Raw genomic sequence first — 23,087 nt, 5'->3', positions numbered from 1 at the left:
TCTTGATCTCCAGGTTGTTAAGTTCAAGCCCCACGGTGGGTGTAGGGATTACTTAAAAAGAGTGTACATCACACACACATTCTGTAATACCATTCACTATTTTATGAGAATATATTTGCTGAATATTAGAAAAGAATTAAAAACAAGACAGGCATCTCTAACATTTCTCTCCTTGAAAGAAATAGCTTATTCATGAAAGCTGAAAAGTGAGAATGGGCCAAACAGCCAACAACAGGTACACGGATGAGTAAAGCGTGGTACACCCATAGAGCGGCATCTCCAGAAATCTGGACAAAGCACTGATACACACCACAGCATGCATGAATCTCAGGCCCAGGGGCCTGTGTGACTGAAGGAAACCAGTCACGAGAGAGTGTATACACACCGTACAATCCCGTTTTTAAGAAGCCCCAGAGCAGGCAAAGCTTATCCACGGTGAGAACATCCAGAATAGTTCTCTCTCTCTCTCTCTAGTGTGTTAGAGACTGACTGCGAAGAGGCACAAGGGAACTTTTCTAGGGCAACAGTAACATCTTTGATAGTGTTTGGGTTTCACTTGTCAAAACTCATGGATTGGTCCACTTAGGATTAGTGCATTTCACTGTGTATAAATTTAACCTTAAAAGAAAAACACGGGGCACCTGGGTGGCTCAGATGGTTAAGCATCTGCCTTCGGCTCACGTAATGATCTCCAGGTCCTGGGATCCAGCCCCGCATCCCTCTGCCCCTCCCCCTGCTCGTGCTCTCTCTCACTCTCTGTCTAATAAATAAAATCTTTAAAAAAGAAAAACACAAATACTGAACTCTAGATAACTATATGTATGCTACAGTATTTGGGGATGAAGGGTGATGGCTGCAACTTACTTCGGAATGAATGAGAAAAGATTGGATAAACTTGGATGCAGGGAAGGCTGGAGAGCATCTAGATGATATGGATGGTCACTGTACAGTTCCTGCTACTTTTTATGTTTGGAATTTTCCATTACATGTTGGGAAGCACACTATGCATGTGGCACTGGCTTGCATGCACAGAACATCTCTGGCGGGGTACTCCGGTGTAAGGCGGGCTGCTTCCACAGGGGAAGATGGGATGGCTGAGGGCAGGGGGAGAGGAAAGTTCTTCACCGTACACTCCTTTTGCTTTTTACATTTTGAACCATGATCTAAATTATACATTTAAATATATATATGGATATGTATTATTATTATTATTAATTATTAGAAATCCAGCTCAGTAAGGTTTCCCTGGCTGCTCTATTCCCACGGGCAGTTTGGGACAGACACTCCCTCCCTGCCCGCCCTGCCTCGGTCTCCATTGCAGGGAGGCGGGGTGGGCCGCTGTGGGTCCGCTGCGATCTCGGTCCCTAAGGCCAGGCTTAGCCTCGCCCGCCACCCTCGGACCGGGCCGGGTCCGGGGCCGAGAGGCGCGACGCGGGGCAGGCGCTGTGCGCGTCTGGCCGCGCGAGGGCGCTGTGGCTCCGCTGTGGGGAGGCTCTCCAGACCCCCGGAAAGCGAAAAGGGAGAGGGACTGGCATTGTCCCCGATGCCGCTCGCCCCTGAGACACCGCCGCCCACCGGATAGGCCGCAGCTAGGCCCCTCCCCCGCGCTTGCCCTCAGTCACTCTGGCCACTCGGGCTCCCCGCCTCCTAGGTACCCCACATCCCCGCTATCCCCGGCCTGCGGCGGCTGGCCTCCCCGCGCTCAGGTCACCTCCTCTGGGAAGCCCTCCTGGCGCCTCCCTTAGCACCAGGCCCACGGCTCCTTCCTATCAGTTTATCGACGGGTGGGCGAGCTGACGCGGTCTCCGAGGCTGACCGTCCCAGGCGGCCTGGCTCTTTCCCCCGGAGAGGCCGGGGAACAGCTCACCCCCGGTGCATCTGTGGACATTGGCCCTGGCGGTCCGCCAGCTCTTCGCGGTCACCTGGTGCGGCGCGGGCAGGACAGACAGGGTGAACCCAGGGCGCCGAGCGGAAGGCGGGGTGTCCTGCGGGGCAGCGCTGTGAGTGGGCCCTTCAGGCGCAGGGCTGGCAGGAGGGTAGGGGCAACCACGAGCCTTGCGATTTGTCCCCTGGGCCATGGGGACCTATGAGAGGGTTCTGAGTAGGGGCCTGACTGGGTCACATCTGGAGTTTCCAAAGATGGCTGGGACAGTGGGGAGAGGCCTGCAAAGGCTGAGGAGCCTGGTGGCCCTGGTAGCAGAGGCCTGGGCCAGGCAGGGGCAGGGAGAAGAGGTCACATTAGCTGTCCCCCCAACTCCCGGCCCTCCGTGCGCTAACAGCCGGGGTCACGCAGGCCCCTGGGTGACCGGGACACGTGGGCCAGAGCAAGCCTTGGCGACACCTCTGTGCCCGTTGTGCATGTACTTGCCCCAGCCCTGGTGCCTGGGTCCCCCACACGCGTGTCCTGGGTCCTGCCGGGCCCGTGAACACGCGCTCCCAGTGTGTGCCCCAGACCCGCATTCCGCCACCCCTCGGTGACCCCTGTGCCCCAGTGGGAGAGGGCGGTGTCGCATCCCACCCCGCGCGTCCCTCCGCGGCGGGGTCCGCGCGCCCGCGCGCCCGCCCGCGCGCCCGCGCCCTCCGCGCCGCTGCCCGCGTCCCCATTAATCACGCGGCGCTGACGGCGCCGATCTGCGCGCGGGCGGCGTGACGGGGACGGTGACGGCGGGTGACGGAGCGGGCAATCGGCGGGCGCCCATCGGCCCATCTTATCGCGCCGGCCCAGCCGCCGCCCGCCGCGCGCCGCCCATTGATCGCGCCGGGCCGGGGCCGGGGGTCAGCGCGGGCCGGGCCGGCCTGACAGGCGCATCCATCGCCGCCCAGACGCGCGCTGATGGCGGCACGGGCGGCGCGGCCCGGCCATTAATCACCGCGCCTGCCGCCGAGTGACGGGGAGGGGCGACGGGGCCAGCCGGGCCGACAGCCAGCCCCCGCGGCCGGCCCACCGCTTCCCCAGCACCCGGACCTGCTGCGCGGCTCGCCCCGCACCCTGGGCTGCCCAGTCACCGTGCGCCGGCCTCCGGCTGGACCCCGCGGGCCTGCCGCCCCGGGTGAATGGAAGGGGGAGGCGTGGGGAGCGCGCAGTACGTGGGCCCAGGTGGACCCTACTCTGCTCCCCGGCGGGACGGTTTCCCAGAGACCAAAAGGGAGGGTTGGCCTGGCCGAGTGGTCGCTACTGCTTGGCGGGCACAAGGGGGCAGCCGTGTCTCCCCTCTGGCTGCTCCAGCCCTGGCCGGGCCTGGGAGGCTTGGGGGGCCCGCGGGCCCAGTGAGGGGCAGCACATGGTTTTTGCAAGTTGTGGACACCGGCGGAAAAGCTCATGCCTTGACCGGTTCTCTCTTCCCTGCCCCGGAGCTTGTGTGGCCCTGAGCAGTCGCTGGTCCTTTGCGCCTCACAGAAGGGTCCAGCCACTTGGGATTTCCAGGCCTTTCCAAGGGCCTGCTGCCTGAGATAGCGAGGCGTGGAGCCTAGCCAGCTTCTGCCTCCTGTTGGACAAACTGTGACCTTCTCTTCTCCCAAGAGGGTCAGGAATTGGGAGCTCTTTGCTGAATTTCAGTACATCTGGAGCGCCTGATGCAGCCACACAGCAGCCCCCCATGGCCCCACATCCATCTAATGGGATAAGATTGCCCCCATCTTATAGATGAGGAAACCAAAGCTCAGAGGACCAGAAGGGACTAGCCTCACCAGGACCAAGGGCCAAACCCAATCAAAACCACATCCCTGTGTGCCGTGCCCCCAGAACCAGGTTGCTCCTGTCTTCCACCTGTTGCCTGTCTGGGACCCTCAAGAGCAGGACTGGCCGTCGGGGGTGCCGAGAACTGCCGGGTGACCAATGTTTGCTGCTTTCCTGGCCGAAGCCTGCTGACCCTGGCGTCAGCTATGGAGGCCAGCAGGGAGTACACCCCCACCGTTGTGCAGCTGATTTATTAGAAAAACGTTTGCTAACCAAGAAGTCCCTTTCTGGTGTGACACCACCATCTATCTGTTTAGTCCTAAAAACACAGTAGTATCCTATGAACCAATCTAGGAAGTGCATCCTAAGAGGTGTGATGGTAAGAAGACACTTGGGCTGAGAAGGAGGGGGACAAGGGGACTTCCCAGCGAGGGCTGGGGACATCGTCTTTCAGGAGCCCTTCCAGCGTTCACACGCATCTCTGCATCTCCAAGGCCATTAGCACAGAACTGGGGAGCTGGGATTTACATGCAAACCCCCTTGCCAGGAGGCCCCCAAGAGAGCCTGGGCCCGGAGCTTGGAACGCCAGCCACTTCTATGAGCAGCCTCCACCCTGACTCACTTTAATATTACAACAATTTTTCACGCTGGAGCTGAAATAGTGCAAAAAATGGGGCTGCTGTAATTGTTGTTAGATTGTGTGTCAGCCTGATAAGATGTAACAAATATTTTCCTCCCCACCAGGGTCTGTTTCCCTCTTGGTAATGGATGGAGAAACTTCTCATAGTCGGCGAGGGATCGGTCGTAAAAACTTCGCCTGGAAGATTAATGTAATAATCACAGGCCTTGCTGGAAAAAATAGGAGGAAAATTAAAATAACCCAACCTTCCTACTTATCCAGAACCATCTCCCTCACTGGAGCACAGATGAGCGAGGTGGGCCAGCTCCCTGGGCACCACCAAGGCCAAGATCCTGGAGGAGCTGGAGCAGGGGGCCTGTGACCCCCCTCCCCGCCGCACCTCCTCACCCAGACTTGCTCTGGCCATCCAGGTTCCCGGAGCAGCGGGGAGGACTCTGTCCTCACCTGTGCTGGAGAGGTTTGCCAGCACCCCTGCTTCTATCCTGCTCCTCAAACCCTGTGGAAGGTTTGGGGGCTGGGGGGAGAGGCCCCAGCTGGGGCAGAGCCCGCCCTGGTCCTCTGGGGCATCCGAGGCAAGTCAGCGTCCTCACACCTGCCCCTGCTGGCCTCACCTGCCTGGTACGGAGCTCAGATCTTGAAGGCCCCGCTGCCAAGTCAGCGCAGAGGAAGGTGGTACAGCCGTGGGGTTAGGAGCACGGCCTCCAGCCTGGCTGACTGCAAATGCTGGTTCCACCTCTTACTAGCTGACCAGCACTGAACCTGTCCCAATCTCCTGGGGCTACCGTGAGAACATGGAAGGGGATGGCTCCAGTACCCGATAGCTCTTGCCACACCTTAGGTGTCATTCTGCTTTCCTACCGTGGCTTGGGTTGGGAGGCCAGAGGCACAGGCACAAGGACAGAGGATCTGGGCAGCCCGGGCAGGCTGCAGAGTTCAGCCCTGACTTCAGGAAGCGTCTCACCATCCCCCACCGGACCCGGTCTCCTCCCTGCCCCCACTTCCCCCAGGACCCCCATGCCAGCACCTCCCTCAGGGTCCGGGCCCACAGAAGATCCATTCTGACAACACAGATTAGCTGGGGCCTTCCTGGGGCGTGAGTATGGCCAGGGGACCCTCGGAGGGCTAGATGGACACCCACAGCATGACCTCAGCCCTCCTGCCTGGAGTGTCCTGGACACGCTCGGGTGGATACCACTCATGGGACAACAGTTGCGCCTGCCCCACAAGGCCCTCATGGCTGACTGGGATTAAAGAGCCCTGACTGGCTCAAGATACCCATCTTGGTGGGTCCCCTCTCCTGTCCACTGAGAGCGCAGAGGCCCTGCGCATGTGGGCAGAGAACCAACGAGCCTTTACTGAGGCACGGCTTCTGTGGCTAAGCCGGCTGACGAGGCCTGGGCGGGGCAGAGGCAGAAAGTTGTGCTTATCCTACCAGGCAAGATGTTCCACTGTGCTGTCAGGGCTGCCGTTGCCCCTTCCTCTCAAGGGGCTGAAAGCCCCACTCGGTGGACTAACATGTCAAAGGGACACAGGAGCCAACCAAAAGAGCTCTCAACAGTCAAAACTGGACCAATCTGAGCCACAGAATAATGTAGTATTGGATTATAACCCCAAGCATATGATAAATATCCCTGACCCACACTGATATAAATGATTAATACACAAATGGGAGACAATGGGGAGAACAGATACCTCCTGTGCAGAAGAATTCCAAATAATTTATGTAGATACCCAGCCCTCAAGAAGATGGAGCAGAGGGGCGCCTGGGTGGCTCAGTCGGTTAGGCATCTGCCTTTGGCTCAGGTCATGATCCCAGGGCCCTGGGATCGAGCCCCGGGTCAGGCTCCCGGCTCAGTTATCTGCCTCTCCCTCTAGCCTCCCCCGCTCCTCATGCATGCACTCTCTCTCAAATAAATCTTTAAAAAAAAGGGGGGGAGGGGGTAGAGCAGAACTCCCCAGCCTTACATGTGGGCTGCTTAGTGACTCCTTCCAAAGAGGACACCATGGAGGATGCACAGGACACCCAGGTGACTGCGGCCAGCCATCAACAGGGGGAGGTCACACGGATACGAACCCTCAGTGCGGTGTGATGGCGAGGGCACTGCACCTCGGTGGTCTGCCACCAAGAACCCAAAACCCTGGGTGACCACGAGAAACCCATCAAACCAACCCGCTGCAGGATATTCAACAGAACACCTGACCAGCACGCCTCTTTCCGTCGAGGTAGAAAAAACAAGGAACTGTCCTAGCCAAGAGGAACTGAAGGAGGGCATGATGGCTAAACGTGACGTGGCACCCTGGGCGGGATCCCGGGACAGATGAGGCCGCTCAGTAACCCAGGGGAGGTGAGTAGGGTACACCACCACATTAACTTCGGCTCATTAGCTGGGACAATGTGCCATACCAGCCCTGTGGGATATTAACAGTAAGCAAAGCGGCATGAGGTGTATGGGAACTCCCTGTACTATCTTCACAACAATTCTGGAAATCTAAAATTATTCTAAAATACAAAATTTATTTTTAAAAAAATCAAGAGAGAGAGACAGGTCATCAAAATAACCTACAAGGATTTATTAGAAAACATGCCAGGTGAGGCAGGGTTCCTTCAAAGCAACCGCAGGAGAAGTTACGGTAATTTAAAAAGCAACACTTTCCACACTGAGCTGGTGCTGACCGCCGTGGCCGGAGGGGACAGAGCCCAAAGCGCAGGGGGAGCCTCCTGCTCGCAGGCGGCACCCAGCCAGGCACGCCCGGAGTCTCTCCGGAACACCTCAGCTGTCTTCACTTCATGTACTTATCCTGCTGGTCAGCCAGGATTTTGGCCGAGGACTTGGCATCGTAGAAGAGCTCACTGATTTCCTCGACGTGCTCTTTCTCGATACTGTCCTTCCCATTGATCTTAGCCAGCAAGTTGGCTGGGGTCAGCAGCTGCACCGAGTACCTAGAGTGACAGGGGCCAGGGCAGGGGTGAGACGGGGCCACGGGTGGGAGACCCCTCACCACACCAGCAAGGCCTGCCGTCATGACCCCATCAGAGGAGGAAAGTCACCAGCACGACACATCCTAGCCCCCAAATCTCTGTCAGTCTAGTTCTCTGTAACAGCAGTAACTACACTGCTAGTTCAAAGAGACCACAGGGGCGCCTGGCTGGCTCAGTCGGTTAAGCGTCTGACTCTGGATCTCAGCTCAGGTCTTGATCTCAGGGTCGTTGAGTTCAAGCCCCATGTTGGGCTCCACACTGGGCGTGGAGCCTATTTACAAAAGTAAATAAGGGGCGCCTGGGTGGCTCAGTCGTTAAGTGTCTGCCTTCGGCTCAGATCATGATCCCTGGGGTCCCCGAAGCCTATTTCTCCCTCTCCCACTCCCCCTGCTTGTGTTCCCTCTCTTGCTGTGCCTCTCTCTGTCAAATAAATTAATAAAATCTTAAAAAAAAAGTAAATAAAATAAAATCTTTAAAGTTGGGGGGGGGGAACCACAAACTGGTGTACACAGGCGCAGGCCAGAAATGCTAAGGACCAGACTGGGACACTGCCCACAGCAGGCAAATGAACACACAGCCAACTAAAAGCATGTTCCCCCTGCAAAGGCACGAACTCTGGGAGTTTTTAGAGCACCGCTCCACCCAAATAAAACAGCTTGCAGTTCTGCTTCAACCTTGGAGCAAGGAACAGACTCAAAGGGAAACAGAAATAGGGACTGGGGTCATGACTTCACAAGCACTAAGAGGGACATCCTGCAGGCAGCTGGCTTCGGACCACTGGTGAACAGTCAGGAAAGCAAATCTGTGTCCGCACTCGTCCTTCCTCCTCCCTGCCCGCCTCAGCCTGGAGAAGAGCCCCACGGGAGGGGCCGAGCACAGCCTGGCCAGTGAGCCGTCTGCCTTAGACCCTGATCTCGGGATTGTCTGTTGCCTCCACCAAGAAGGCTGGCAAGCTCTCCACACGGGAGCATCTGCTACAGGACAAGGGGACCTAACCTGTTACTCTAGCTCTATGAGCATCATCACCTGAATATTCTGCATTCTAAATCACAGTGCCCAGGACAAGACCCATCATAGCAATGAGGGCAGACATGGTCCTATGCCCTGGGAGAGGGATCCGCCTTTATGTCCCAGGGCCCTCCGGTGGCCCCACTGGGCCCTTGGGCAGGCACCAGCAGGTGGGGAGCAGCTCCGGGCAGATGCGCTCACCTCAGAGTTGTCTTGGTACCGATCTCCCCCAGGTGGTTCAGCGCCTCCTCACTGATGTTGATTCCTTCTGTCTGGGCTCGGATTTTAATGATCTTTTGGAGGAGAAAGACCATGATCAACAGTGACTGACCTCAAGTGTCCCCTTTATCAAGTGCTTTAAAAACGACCTTGTCCCATGTGTCTTGTCCTGCATCATCAGTGCTGAAGAGGCCCAAACCCGGGCTGGAGGGGCAGAGAGCTGGCCTCTGCCCAGGACTTCTGGCCCGGCACACCTCGGGGCTCCAGCCACACCACGTTCTGTGTGAACAGCTTACAGCCTGGGCTCACAGTGACTAGAAGGCAGCTGGTACCCCTGGAGGTGTGCGCCAGGATAGCTCAGCCCCTGCCTCCCCAGCCTCCCTAATGCAGTTCCTAGATCTGGAGAACACAGGCCCCTCCGAAACCTGCCAGGGCTCCCTCCAGGGCTCTAACCTTCCTCCCCAGCATGGGCACCACCACCTATAAGCACTCAGGCAAGAAGAGACATTTTTTATTTGCTTGATAAATACGATGGTTAAATAAATCAAAAAAGTTACTTTTAAAGATTTACCAGCCCTCATAACATCACTGGGAGATATCTAATCTATCACGAAGAGGCTGACGCTTGTTGCAGTGTGAAGATCCTGGTGAAGCTGAGGGGAGGCGGGCTGGCGGCGGGGCCGCTGTAACACACATGGCCCCAGGATCCTGCAGGCGCACCAGCACTGAGTGATAAGGGGCAGCCGGGATAATGATGTTGTGTGTTGGGGAGCCGAGATAACTCGAGGACTTCGAGCCTCATATAATACAGGAATTTTTCACTTTGGCAGCTTCGTAAACAAGATATCAAGAAGCCCTTGTTTAAATTAAAGCCATAAAAACACCCAAGGTAGAGGAATAGGAAATGGGAAAGACTGAGCCCCCAGCTAAAGCCTTGTAAGGGGAAGAGAGGGACCAGAGGTTCAGGAGCCAGACTCTGAATTCACACCGGCCCTGAAGCTCTGAGGCAGAGACCCACTGGGGCAGGACACTCAGTGTCTGGGAACTCCGGTGAGGGCACCTCGCATGTCCGCTGCCGTGAATGGGGAAAGTCGTGCTCCGGAGGAAAGTCAGGTCTCGCAGAACTGGACAAGGGCAGAGGCCAAGGTAGACGAGGCTGCACGAGCCAGGGCAGGTGGCACGTCTGCCGCAGGCCACTGGTGCCGCAGGGCGGAGGGCAGGTGCTCGCAGGGAAGTTCCATCTGGTCCAAAGAGACTCAAAACTTAAGACTTCTGTATGAGATGTCCCAATTTCTAAATGTTGGCAACTTGTTTGAGTCACTCACAATCACAGCACTGGCTACATAGAACTTTCCATTCAGCCAGTGGGCTGCCAGGTATGACCTCTGCCAAAAGACTCTTAGCTTGTGCATGAGGAGTTCCAATGTCCAGGGGCCAAAGCTAAATGTAGCCGAGGCAAGGGAAGTTACTGGATAGGCCTAAGGATGGCACAAAAAAGAGCAGGAAGAGAGATCCCTGCTCCTGGCTCCAACCACAGGAGTCCCCTCTGACCACACCAGCCAGAGTCAGAGAGGTTTGTGCTCTAACAGAAAAGGGCTTTGCCCTGACAGCTGGGGATTAAGGAAACCTCCAGGTCCTGCCAAGAAAAATGTCCTCCGGGGGACTTCGGAAACTCTAGGGAGATGCAAATACTGAATCCGAGAGCCTGGTCAAGGGGAGAGCTTCAGCCCAGAGCATCTGGCCTTCAGCAAGTTGCACAGCATTCAGAGTCGGGCTTCAGGAATGTCAGGGCCACTCTGCTCTCACTCTCTCTCTCTTGAGAGCAGGTCAGAGCAATCCCAAGAGCTCCTGTTTCAGACTGCTCGGAAACGGACAGTTCATAAATTAGATCTTTAATCATTTAATAACCTGCAGGGATAGTTTATGAGGGTGTCAGCACTGATGGCAGAGTACACAAGTTACATTTACTTTGTTTTTTTAAAAACCTACCCAGGCTCCAGTAAAAATGCTGAGGTTATCCCTTGAGCCCATCAGAACAAAGCAAAGCGTGTCCTGGCAGCTGCTGTGACCTCTGCTCACCCTCCTGAGCCAAGAAGGGAACCAGCCCAGGAGCCAGAAGCACAGTGCAGAACTTTCCAGGAGAGCTCAGACCCTGTGCTCCAGGGTCGAATGGAGGCAACAAAGGTGAACTGGCTCTGAGTGGGGTCCCAGCTCCGCAGCTTATCTCTGTGACCACAGGACCTTTGTAGTTCGGGAGCCTCAAAGCCTGGTTACTGGGAGCTGTGGTAAGGCCCCCAGCGGGTAATGGTGAACACCTGTAAGCCATTAGTAGCAGTAATAACTGCGTTGGGACAAAGGATGGCCAGCCCGGTCCCCTCCCTCAGTTACTGTCACTCAGTCCTCACAACAACCTGGAAAAGAGAGAACAGACCTTCCAGAGGACAAAGAAGGCCAAGGATCACAGAGGTGTGCCAGTGGCTCAAGTCACGCGGCCACGAAGCACCTCAAGCGGGTGGGGCTGCCTCTCCTGGCAGGACGACACGGGGCTCCTGTCCCCACAGTAAGGATGCGGGGGCAACCAACTTTTCCTTTGCTTCTGCCTCTGCTTCTGTTCAGTGAATGCCTTGGCTTCAACCTAGCATTCATCCAGGAGCCGGAGACCACGATCTGGTGCCAGGGCCCCGGCCATGGACACCATGTCCCCAACGGTGCGCCCGTGGCCGCCCTGCACTCTTACGGCTCTGGTGGTCCCCAGCTCCCTACATCACCATGGCACTGGCGGGCGCTGGCCAGGCTGGGGGGGGCGGGGACCATGGTGAGCAGGGGGCTGCCAGGATGTGCCCTGGAGAGGCCCTCAGAGCTCCACAAGGAAAGGCCCCTCACAAACTGCCACAGGGAACCCACCCCCAACTGAGCTATGTCTAGCAGGTGGGAGCTAGTGGCCCGGTGAGGAAGAACATGGGCTTCTGGACGAGGCAGCCTGGACTCCGGTTTGTCAGTCCTGTCACTTACTGGCCACCGACAAGCTTTATGAACTTGGGCAGACGAGTGGGCCTGGGTCTCTGCGTTCTCATCTTTAAGAATGACAGTGATAACAGCTCTCCCTCCTCACAGGTAATGGGGAGCAAATGGAATCACATTGGCTCAGTGTGTCCACAGGCCCAGCATGACATCCAACAAAGAGGGCCTGTGCTCTGTGAGAGGAGAGGGTCCAGGCAGGGCCCGCTGAGACATCAGTGCAGCCCTGGTCCACCTGATCTGTGGTCACACGGACCCCACAGTGAGAGACCTACACCAGCAGCGAGACTCTCTGGCACAGGGTGGGCCGGGCAAGGCCACAGCACAGCAGTGCTGCCCCAGTGGGACACCGACCTAGGGCGCAGCCCACCGCTGAGCACGTGGCCTGGGCTCCGCACCCAGGGCTTGCCTCTCAGGGACTGAGCCATACACAGGAAGAGAGGGGATCAAGCACTACCTGGCAGTACCAGGAAGAGGACTAGAAATTCTAAGTGTAAAGTGCCTGGGCACGTGGTACTCCAACTCCAGATCAAGCAAGAGACGAACGCTGTGGGGAGAGCTGGGACGGTGCCCCTTGGGGTAAGGCCCGACAGCAGACACCTGCTTCATTTCCCATCCTCAGGCCTAACGCAAATCCAGCTCGCACAGAATTCTGAGCATACACTCCGTGTCAGGTACACCTCCTTCAGCCTCTTATAGGTTAGTTTTAGGACCACCACTTCCAGGTACCCCTCTAAATTGTGTGACCCTGCTTCACCATCATCTCTATGGCCTCCACAGCCCCCAGGAGACCTGCCACTAGTCACACTGGTTGCAGCAGATAGGCTCTCGGCCCCTCCAGGTTCTGTGCCCTTTTGGAGCCAGCCTGCTGTGGGTTCTGGTGGGACGAAGCACTTGGCTTTGCCTACTCAGCAGAAAAGGCCTCGGACAGGGCCTGGTCTAGACACCAAGAGTGACTGCTAAATCATATCTTATTGCCTCTGTCCTACAGCTGGTGGCCTCCCTAATGGCTGTCATCAAGTTGATTTTTTCACTATCCCTTTCCTAAAGTTTATCAGAATGCATGTAGTAGAAGAGACAACAGCCAGGACCCACAGACCTTAGCTGAGGTTTGGGGATACCTCAGGCAACATCTCATCAGCCCACCCATCTTTCGGACGGGAGGACTGAAGCCCCATACTATGACTTGCCCAAGTCCAGCAGCTAAGTGCCAGGATGGTGGTGGGAGCCAGGTCTGCTCCGTGGATACCTTTCTGCACAGCATCAGGGAACGCTAGGAGTAAATGAGGGGAGAAGAGGGAAGGGCGGGGGAAGGGAGGCTCACCTGTTTCATTTCCTGTGGGGTATACAGCATGGTCCGGATGATCATCACGCGGTCCAGAAGGTCAAGAGGGATGCCATGAGGAGAGGTGATGTCTTCAGTACCCCTGCAAGGGCCAAAATGATCACATCACCCAGGCCTCTCTGAGACCAGAAACTGGATACTGAAAACGTGGCTGAGGTACTCACAATGATAAAGCAGGCAATTCACATCCTGAGTCAACCCATGACCACGGAGTGAACCAACTAACATTCAGGTGGCATCAAAAACAACTTCCTTATTTTAGCAAATGTCAATACAGTAGGAAATTTGGGAAAGAGGAAAAAAAAGGCCACCTAAAATCCTATTAAAAATATTCATATAGATATTTATCAAATTTTCATATAGATGTCTTTATAAATCACACTAAGTGTGTAGATTTTTTTTGCTTTTGTCCATGCTGCTTCAGTCTTAATAACCCATCAAGGGGGCACCTGGGTGGCTCAGTCAGTTAAGTGTCTGCCTGCTCAGGTTGTGATCCCAGGGTCCTTCCTGGGATGGAGCCACACATCCCCACATCAGGCTCCCTGCTCAGTGGGGAGTCTGCTTCTTCCTCTGCCTCTGTCCTCCCCACTGCTCCTGCAGGCACGCACTCTCTCTCTCAAATAAATAAACAAAATCTTAAAAAAAACAATAATCCATCAAGTATTTTCCTTAACCCAAACTGTTGGGCATTTAGGTAGTTTCCAACTGTTGCTATTATTAATGATGTTTGATAAACAATTTCATGCATACAGCCATAAACATTTCCTCAGCAACTCTCAGAGTACCTGCTACAATCCTGAATATGTTTGAATGAATGAGTGAACTAATTTCCACAGCTACATGAGTGATCTGATCTCAGTGCATTGTAACCAGCACAGGGTATTCTAATTCTTAAACATTTTGCTGCTTTAATGGTTTAGAAAAAGAAAGGGTGACACTTTGTTTGAATTTACATTTCCTTGATTATTAGTGAATCATTTGAATGTTTCCCTTAGATCCATTAATTATTTTCTTGCCTTTTGTGAACTGTCTAATCATGTCCTTTGTGCCTATTTTTCTCTCGAATCCTTAGCCAAGCCATAGGAAGAGCGGCCCAGGAGGGAGCCCTGCCAACCCGTGAGGCCACGAGACACCAGCTGCCCAGCAGGAGGCATGCCGAGCAGAGCTGGTAGCACACAAGGTCGGCTTCGGCCGCTGTGTCTGAAAGCCCAACGTGCTATGCTGTGCGCTCCTGCCTCAGCCTCCAAGAGTCGCAGCAGCAGCTCGATGTCAGCACTGACTCTGGCATTCCTAAACTTACGGCAGACTGCAGAGTCTATGGGGTCATAACTCATCAGTAGAACAGAGAACAAGGCAGGTCATTTGGATTTAGTTGTTAATATTACCAGAATATTCAGTTTCAAATATAAGTGAGCATTCAAGAAATACAACTTCAGTAAAGAAATCTAGCTATTGAAATTCTATCCAGGGATGCCTGGGTGGGTCAGTCGTTAAGCGTCTGCCTTCAGCGCAGGTCATGATCCTGGGGTCCTAGGATCGAGCCCCACATCGGGCTCCCTGCTCGGCAGGAAGCCTGCTTCTCCCTCTCCCACTCCCCCTGCTTATGTTCCTTCTCTCGCTGTGTCTCTCTTTGTCAAATAAATAAATAAAATCTTAAAAAAAAAAAAATTCTATCCAGTTGAAGTACAAATGTATACTTATTGCAAGCATAAAATGCTCTGATGCACATTACAACAGAATGCTAAGTGAAAGAAGCCAGTCATAAAAGGGCAGATATTGTAGGATTCCACTGGAAGGGAATACCTAGAAAAGGAAAATTCATAGACACAGAGTACAGTGGAGGTTACCAAGGGCTCAGAGAAGGGGAAGATGGGACTCACTGCTTAATGGGCACAGTTTCTGTTTGGAGAGATAGGAAAGTTTTTAAGACAGGTGGTGGGCATGGTTGTACAACTCTGTGAATGCAATTAATGCCACTGAACTGTACACTTAAAAATAACTAAAATTGCAAATTCCGTTATAGCAATTTTCCCAAAATAAAAACAATTCAAAGAAAGAATAAAATGCTACATTTAATGAGTAATTGTTAAATCTAACATGAAAAAACAACTAAGACCTTTTAAAATAAATAGGGAAATAGACTGGTAGCAAATATAAATATTAAGATAACTTTAGAGAAAACAAATCTTTTCCACCAAAAAATATTTTTAAAATAACAAGGAAAAATTATAAAGATTAAATTCTATCATGATTCAACTCTCAGTATTTGGAATGCTTACAATCTTTACACTCAGCAAAATAACCTTTGAAAACTACAATTAATTTTTAGGTATCTAATTCTGTTTAGGAGATAAGTTTGGTTTTTTTAACTTCTACTTTGGATTTTTCTTGAGGACTCTTTAAAAGATCTCAACTTTGCCATGTTAAAATATCCCAAACTCTGTAACACTTGTGGTAAATCATCTTCGATTCAGACATAATAACAAAGATAAAAAGTCTGAAGAAGAAAAGGTTAGGGGCGCCTGGGTGGCTCAGTTGGTTGAGCGTCTGCCTTCGGCTCGGATCATGACCCAGGGTCCTGAGATCGAGTCCCACATCAGGCTCCCTGCTCAGAGGGGAGACTGCTTCTCCTTCTGCCTGCCACTCCCCCTGCTTGTGCTCTCTCTATCTCAAATAACTAAATAAAATCTTTAAAAAAAAAAGAAAAGAAAATTCTTTTTTTTTAAAGATTTTATTTATTTGACAGAGAGAGAGATAGCGAGAGCAGGAACACAAGCAGGGGGAGTGGGAGAGGGAGAAGCAGGCTTCCTGCCGAGCAGGGAGCCTGATGCGGGGCTCGATCCCAGGACCCTGGGATCATGACCTGAGCCGAAGGCAGACGCTTAACGACTGAGCCACCCAGGCGCCCAAGAAAAGAAAATTCTTAAAAAAAAAAAAAAAAGAAGAAGAAAAGGTTAGGAGAAAAATGAAGTACTCTCTAATCAAACTTCAAAATTTCTCATGGGGGCTCAGCAAACGAGTGGACCAGCAGCAAACCACCAGCACGGAAGAGGAGGCCCTGGGTCTCCACAAGGTCAGCCTGAATGAGTGAACTTATATGAAGATACTGAGTGAACTTATGTGAAGATGAGACACGACAGAGAGCTTCGAGACAGATTATATGCTTCTGATCAACATTTAAATATGGTATTAGGACATGTGGGAGAGACTTGACTACTATAGAAATTAATGAGGACACATGCTAAGAGATACGTAAATCAACAAAACAGAATATTGCGATGCTCTTTGTCCAGGGAGATGGTGTTGTACTAGTTGCCCCTCCACTGAGTTGGCTGAAACAAAGAATTTATTGTGTATGAAACACAGGAAAGTTTGTATGATTGCCTCCTTAAATACAGAAGATACTCAAAAGAGAAAACTGCATAAATTTTGATATTAAGAACCAAGTATCCTTCCACTCCTGAAATGAGTTGATTTGCAGATAACCTACAAATTCTTTTTTTTTTTTTTTAAGATTTTATTTATTTAGGGGCGCCTGGGTGGCTCAGTCATTAAGCGTCTGCCTTTGGCTCAGGTCATGATCCCAGGGTCCTGGGATCGAGCCCCGCATCAGGCTCCTTGCTCAGCAGGAAGCCTGCTTCTCCCTCTCTCACTCCCCCTGCTTGTGTTCCCTCCCTCGCTGTGTCCCTCTCTGTCAAATAAATAAATAAAATTTAAAAAAAAAAAAAAAAGATTTTATTTATTTGGGAGAGAGTAAGCGAGAGAGCACAAGAGGGGGTGGGGGGCAGCAGACGGAGAGGGAAAAGCAGACTCCCCACTGAGCAGGGAGCCCGATGTGGGGCTCAATCCCAGGACCCTGGGAACATGACCGGAGCTGAAGGCAGATGCTCAACCAACTGAGCCACGCAGGCGCCCCTAACCCACAAATTCTTAAGCGAAAGGGCATCTTTATTTTTCTCCAACCTTTCCAATAAAGTTGTTCACCAAGACGCAGAACTCTTTTTGTTTCAGATGCAAAACTTCACTGCTTTTTTCAGATTTTCTTTTCTTTAAATTTAATTTGATGTTTCCTTTCTTATGCAAAAAAAAAAGAAAAATTCTTACAGTTTTGAATCCACAAAACTAAAAATTTAAACAAAAAGGTCCACTTAAAGACTGCCAAGTATTTTTCAGGAATTAAAGCCTAAACATTGGTTGAAGCTATGAAACTTAGGTACAAAGTTTCTTTTAGAAAACATATTAGTAAAAAATAGTTTCTGGGATTCTATTCTGCAAAAATCCCACAAAAGGGTCTGTCCCATCACTTGCTAAGTGGGCGAGAGAACGGAAGCCCCTATTTACCAGTGCTCCTCTGGGGTGGGGGGTGAGCCCAGAAGGAGCTCTCAGTGCAGAGCAATCACTGTCTGACAAGGCTGCCATAACTGTCAGATTAGATTATAAAATTGCTAATAATAAACTGCAATAATTACATTTTGGCTAAAATTGCAGATTTATTCTTGTACCCAGAGGCTCCTTTCTGGCTTTGGTGTCAGCCCAATATTGATTTCACCATTAGGCCATTTGACAATTGTTCCAACTGTGTTAATGCCGTACCTCTTCCACATATATAGTTTTGGGCTGTGATGCCACAGACCTAATTCTCCTTGGAATCCAATATGGTCTATCTGCAGGAACAAGGTCACTGCACTTCTAGAAATGTATCCTATAGCTACACTTACAAGTGCAAAGGGTTGACTCAATTGTGAACGTTTCCATCTTACTATAATTCAGGGTTCCTCCGCTGACACTTTTGACATTGTGGACCAAATAATTTTTGTAGGGGCTTCTCCTGTGCATTGTAGGATGTTCAGCAGCATCCCTGGCCTCTACCCCCCAGATGCCAGTGGCACCCAAAGTCGTGACAAGTCACAACATCCCCAGCTGAGAATCACTGCCTGACTGCTTCTTTATATAACCCCGTGGCTGCAGGGACACAGATACCACAAAGCTTTTCTGATGACAGGAGATGCAGTGGAGAACACCTCTCTGGGTAATGTGAAGGGTAACTCCCATAAGTCCACTGCACCCTGGCTCAGTGGACACAGGCAGAGTGCTAAGAAGAAAACCATTTGCTTTTCTGATGAGGCTGCCGAGACGATCCACTGAAGAACAAATGGTCCTGGGACAGCCGGACATCTACATGTAAAGAGGAGTGAAGCTGGACACACCTCTTCCTTAGACTATACACAAAATTAACCACAAATGATCATAAACCTAAATGTAAGGGCTAAAACTACAGAACTCTGAGAAGAGATCGCAGGTGTAAATCTTTGTGACCTTAAATGGTTTTTCGGATATGAGCCCAAAAAACACAAGCAACCAAAGAAATAACAGAAAAACTGGACTGCATCAAAACTTGAAGACACTATCAAGAAACTGAAAAAACCACCCACAGGATGGGAGGAAAGTATTTGCAAATCATACATCTGGTACAGGTCTAGTATCAGAATACATAAAGAATTCTTAGAACTCACTAATAAGAAGACAACCCGAATAAAAAAAAATGGGCAAATGAGAGTAACAGACAATTCTTCCCAGAAGATACACAGATGGCTGAGAAACACATATAAACACATATAAACGACCGTAGTAAGTGTCATCTAGGATGTGGAGCAACTGGACCCCTCAGCCACTGCTGGTGAGAATGGTGGAGCCACTGTGGAAAGCAGTCTGGCAGTTCCTTGAAAGGTTAAAAAGAATTCCCATCGGACCCAGTAATTCCACTGATAGGTATGTCCCCAAGAGAAATAAAAACCAAAGTCTACATAAAAAGTCGTACACAGATGTTCAGGGCAACATTATTCATAAGAGCCACAGAGTAAAAACAACCCAATAACTCAATGTCCATCAACTAATTAAAGGGTCAGTGTATTATTAAATATTCCACATTTTGGAATACTATTCAGCCTTAAAAACAATAAACACTGACACGGTTTACAACACGGATGGACCTTGAAAACATTATGCTCCGTGAAAGAAGCCAGGCACAAAAGAGCACAGGTCGTGTGGTGCCGTTTATATGAACTGTCCAGGGAAGGCGAACACATAGAGAAAGTAGATGAATGGCTGCCAGCGGCTACGGGGAGCGGGGAGGGGGAAAAGCCGCTTTCTCGTTTATAGTCTGGCCTTCCAAGGGGGTGTGAAGTGGTAGTTCACAGTGGTTTTGATTTGCATTTGGCTACTGATTTTGAGCATCTTTTCATGTGTTTCTCAGCCATTTGTGTATCTTCTAGAAGAATTGTCTGTTACTCGCATTTGCCCATTTTTGCTGATTCACCTAGACTTGCCTCTGAATGATGGTGGGTCACATGCAGGACTTTAGCTGGATCTAGAGATACAAGACCTGCAGCCATCCTGAGGCGTGGCAGCAGGATAACTATTGACGGGTATAGGATTTCTTTCTGGGGTGACGAAAATGTTCTAAAATGGACAGTGGTGATGGCTGCACAACTTTGTGACTATACTAAAAACCACTGAATTGTACACTTTAGACGGGTGAATTATACTGTATGTGAATTCTATCTCCATAAAGCTGTTTTCTTCAAATGTCCCATCTTCTGCCACAGGAATACACTGAATGGAGACTACACTGTTTCTTAAGTCTTGCTCTTTGGTGCAACAGAGTGACTTGTGGAGAGAAACTCCCACAAAGATTCCTTAACGCCAGGGAGCTATCCCCACAGGAAAAGAAGACCTCTTAAGTTTGGAGGGCTGGGATCAAGGCCAGGCTCTCCTTTAATGGCTGAGGGTCCTGGCACAGAAGGGACTTGAGGGTGGCAAGGGAGGGTGGAGCCCATGCAGCTGCACCACCCCTGGCGCCCAGGGGCGTTCTCTCTTCCCAGGAGGAGCCTGAGGCCTCAAGGTGCTCCTGCAGGAATGGCTACCCTGCCCTGTGCACAAAGAGACATGACCTAGAGGAAGAGGGGGCAGTTGGCACTTTCACAGTCACTCCCTGACAGAGGCGGCAGCGACCTGCACCAGCTCAGCCCCCCACCACGCCCACACTGACCAGAAACAGTGCGGGAGAACAGGGGTGGCAGGAGCTTTAGAGCCAGCCAACCCCCAGGCTTGTGGCCTACTCACATCACCTCCCGTGGGGTGCAGGAGAATCGTCAGGTGCAGGAGATTACATGGGGTGACCTATGTAGAGTACTGTGGACAGTTTCGGGCACAGAGGAAGCCCTCAGTTACAGGTAGCTCCCTCCCTCCTCTTCCCTTTCGAGCTCTGCAGGTCAGATATGGGTCTGAAGGGCAAGGAAGCTCAACAGCTCCCTCCAGGAGTAAAGTCTATTGGGAAGCAAGTCAGATGTGCCGACACTCTGCCAATATTCCAGAAATTTCATCACTTCACATCTAAACCAAATCTTGTTGGGAGCATGTGCTCTGAAGTCCAACACCCTAGATTCAAACCCCAGCCTTACTTCTGAGCTGTATGACCTTGGCCAAGTCCCCTATCGTGGTGGAGCCTCAGTATCCTCATCTGAACAGTGAGAACACCAGTCCCTTCCTCGGTAAGTTGAGGTGTGACCAGCAGTGTGCACAGAAGGAACTCCTCAATACATGTTGGCTATTATTTTTATTGTTGCTAATTTCACATTAGTCTCAGCACCACAACAAAATCCCTACCAGCTACCAGCGCTTCGCACCAAAACCTTCATCTAGAGCATACAACCCAGTTCTGGTTGCTTCAGCAGGGCTGCAGAAAGCATCACACACTGAGCATCTTCCTCCCACTGTGGTCTGGCAGCAGTGGGCAGCCACAGCCTCTAGCAGCCCTTGATGAAATCCGTCTGGGGGCACTAGGGCCAAGTTTCCCAGGTTTCAGGCTGACCAGAGCTCCATCCCCACTGGGCATGCTCTGAGTTCAGAACCATCTTCCTGCGTACTTTTTTCCTGGGTGGGACGGGTCTGAGAGAAGGTACTCTGAGGCCTAAGAGTCTGCTCCTGTCAGAAGCTGCCAGGCTCCACTGGCATCTGCTGGGTTGGGTTATCTGCTGTGAGGGAGCGGAGCCTGTTGGCAGAGCTCCCCAGCAGGGGGCACCATCAGTCCAGGCTGAGCCTTTCACCAACTTTCAGACTGAAGCCAGGCCTGACCAAAGCAAGCAGAAGTCCAGCAAAGCTACAGGGTCTGGGCGGCAGGGATGCCAGGCTCACCAGGCACCAGGCCACATACCGGGCTTCCAGAGGCTGCCCAGGTAGCCAGCTCCTCTCACCAACGGCTGGCCTGGCCCTGAAACAAGCTGCCTTCTCCCCAAGAATGCAGAAAACACCTGTGATGATGATCTTGTCAAGACACCAATACAGGGATTCAAAGAGTGACTACAAGCTGCTGCCACATGAACTTGAATCATGTAGGCAAATCCTAATTCTGAGCCAGAGCGATCACCTGAGAGGGGAGCTGCCCTGGAGCCAGCAGCATAGCTTTGGAACACTCTCAATGGAGACAAAACTCTGTCAAGAGCCAGCTAAAGTCCTGCATGTGACCCACCATCATTCAGAGGTAAGTCTAGGTGAATCAGCAATTTGGGTTCCTAACTTGGTCTGGCTCCAGCCCTGTACTGAAATACTCATGGGCCTTAGGGTCTCTTTCCAGATTCCTACCACCCCTGCTGCCAGGAACACGCAGCCCCCAGAGCTCTATTCTCCCACACTACTCCCCGGCAGGCTTGAAAAGGGCTCTTCACCACTCTGCTTTGTGCCCCAGCATTCAAACCGGAGCACAGAAAACCAAAGAGCAAGAAAACTACCAAGTACAGGGCCCTTGAGAGCTGGGAAGACAGTGTGTTCTCTGGGGCTCATCTGCTCATTTGCAGAGTACTCAGGAGAAGAAGAACCTCAAGAAAGAACCCCCCACCCAGCCCTGGGCCCATCCTGGCAGGGTGAGCATCACATAGGCATGTGCCTTCCAGGCCTCAACATCTACCCCTCCCAAAGGCAGGCCTCAGGGGGGTAGGGGTGGGGGAAGGGGCAGGCACCAGTGTGGCTCCAAGAAGGTAGAGAGATAGAAAATACTGGTTTTGTTACTGGTTTCATTATTAGAAAGATCTGGGTCCTCATCATATCTTTATCTTCACGACCAGGATTTATTCTGCTGTTGTTTCTTTCATCTAAAACACAAAGCCAAGAATACTTACCGCCCACAGCTAGTATGAGGATAGAAATTAACATATGTAAGGTCACCCAAGGCCAGCCTGACTAACCTTACCTTTGCCCTCTCCAATGGGCAAAGAATGACCAAATCACACCACATTGTAACCCCAGAGACCATGTGGGAGGCCCTCATATTTAGTAACAGGATGGCTGTTGCCCTTGATGGCCATGATGGAATGAGGCTGATGCATGAACTACCTGTGAAGACAAGCCACTTTGGCAGGTTTCTCTCAAAATGAACATGATCTCCCTTCATCTCTATCCTGACTCACGACATTATGGGTTGAAAGTGATCCCAGATGGAAGGTGGAAAAGCCTCACGGCTGGCAGGGAGTCACCCTACCTGATGACACAGTTGCCTCGGTTGGATGCAAAGATGACGATGGGGGCGATAGAAGATTCCAAGGCCCGGTGCAGGTAGGTGAAGCACTCGATGTCCAGCATGTGGACTTCATCAACAAAGAGCACGCCTGGAACCAGCTCAGCAATGCCCTGATCAATGTACTTATTCACTACCTTGTTAATCTCCCCTCGAAGTTTGTCTAGGAGACAGTAAGAAGAGACAGGCAGTTAGGTGGGGAAGCGGTCACCTTTTCGCCTCTTCCCCATCCCCATTTGATCCAAAGCCAAGTGTGGGGCCCACTTTTACTGCTAACTATATGACCCCAGGCAGGTTATGTTCCCACTTCGGTGTCATGATCTGAAAATAGGGATAATCACCACGGAGAAGTAACAGAACTGGCAGCTTCCCCTGCTGACATGTTAAGTCTGTAATGGCTTTTACAGTTTTGCATGTCTTCACAGGGGCATGCACCCCCCAGTCATGCTCTCCACTTTGCTTTATTACTCACACCCACCCACCTAGTGCCCTGCCACATCCCAGAGAACAGAAGTTGGGGAGCCCTGCGTGAAGTGAGTTTTCATATGCAAATTTTCCTGTTCTGCACTCAGCAAATGACCCTTTCTTTTGGCCCTATATGACAAAGCTTGGGTTAATTAACTTTTAGTCAAG

General features: G+C 51.8%; 1 protein-coding gene and 1 pseudogene across 1 annotated transcript in view; one reads left to right on the top strand and one right to left on the bottom strand.

The window, feature by feature from the left end:
- Positions 1–6,866: 6,866 nt before the first annotated feature.
- The window catches only part of RUVBL1 (RuvB like AAA ATPase 1), a 42,353-nt gene continuing 26,132 nt past the window's right edge, over positions 6,867–23,087 (bottom strand). The window contains exons 8-11 of the mRNA XM_081823124.1: positions 22,419–22,617; positions 12,866–12,968; positions 8,506–8,597; positions 6,867–7,257 (exon numbers count right to left, since the gene is read on the bottom strand). Coding sequence (XP_081679250.1) covers positions 7,098–7,257; positions 8,506–8,597; positions 12,866–12,968; positions 22,419–22,617 — 554 coding nt within the window. The 3' untranslated portion in view covers positions 6,867–7,097. The remainder of the gene's footprint in view (positions 7,258–8,505; positions 8,598–12,865; positions 12,969–22,418; positions 22,618–23,087) is intronic.
- On the top strand, positions 15,852–16,245 carry LOC115938919 (U6 snRNA-associated Sm-like protein LSm3 pseudogene; annotated as a pseudogene).

Source organism: Leptonychotes weddellii, chromosome 1, assembly GCF_054177405.1.
Source record: "Leptonychotes weddellii isolate Sample4059 chromosome 1, ASM5417740v2, whole genome shotgun sequence".
Taxonomy (NCBI): Eukaryota; Metazoa; Chordata; class Mammalia; order Carnivora; family Phocidae; genus Leptonychotes; species Leptonychotes weddellii.
Note: the sequence above shows the minus strand (reverse complement) of the source record. Positions and strands in the feature narration are given on the sequence as shown.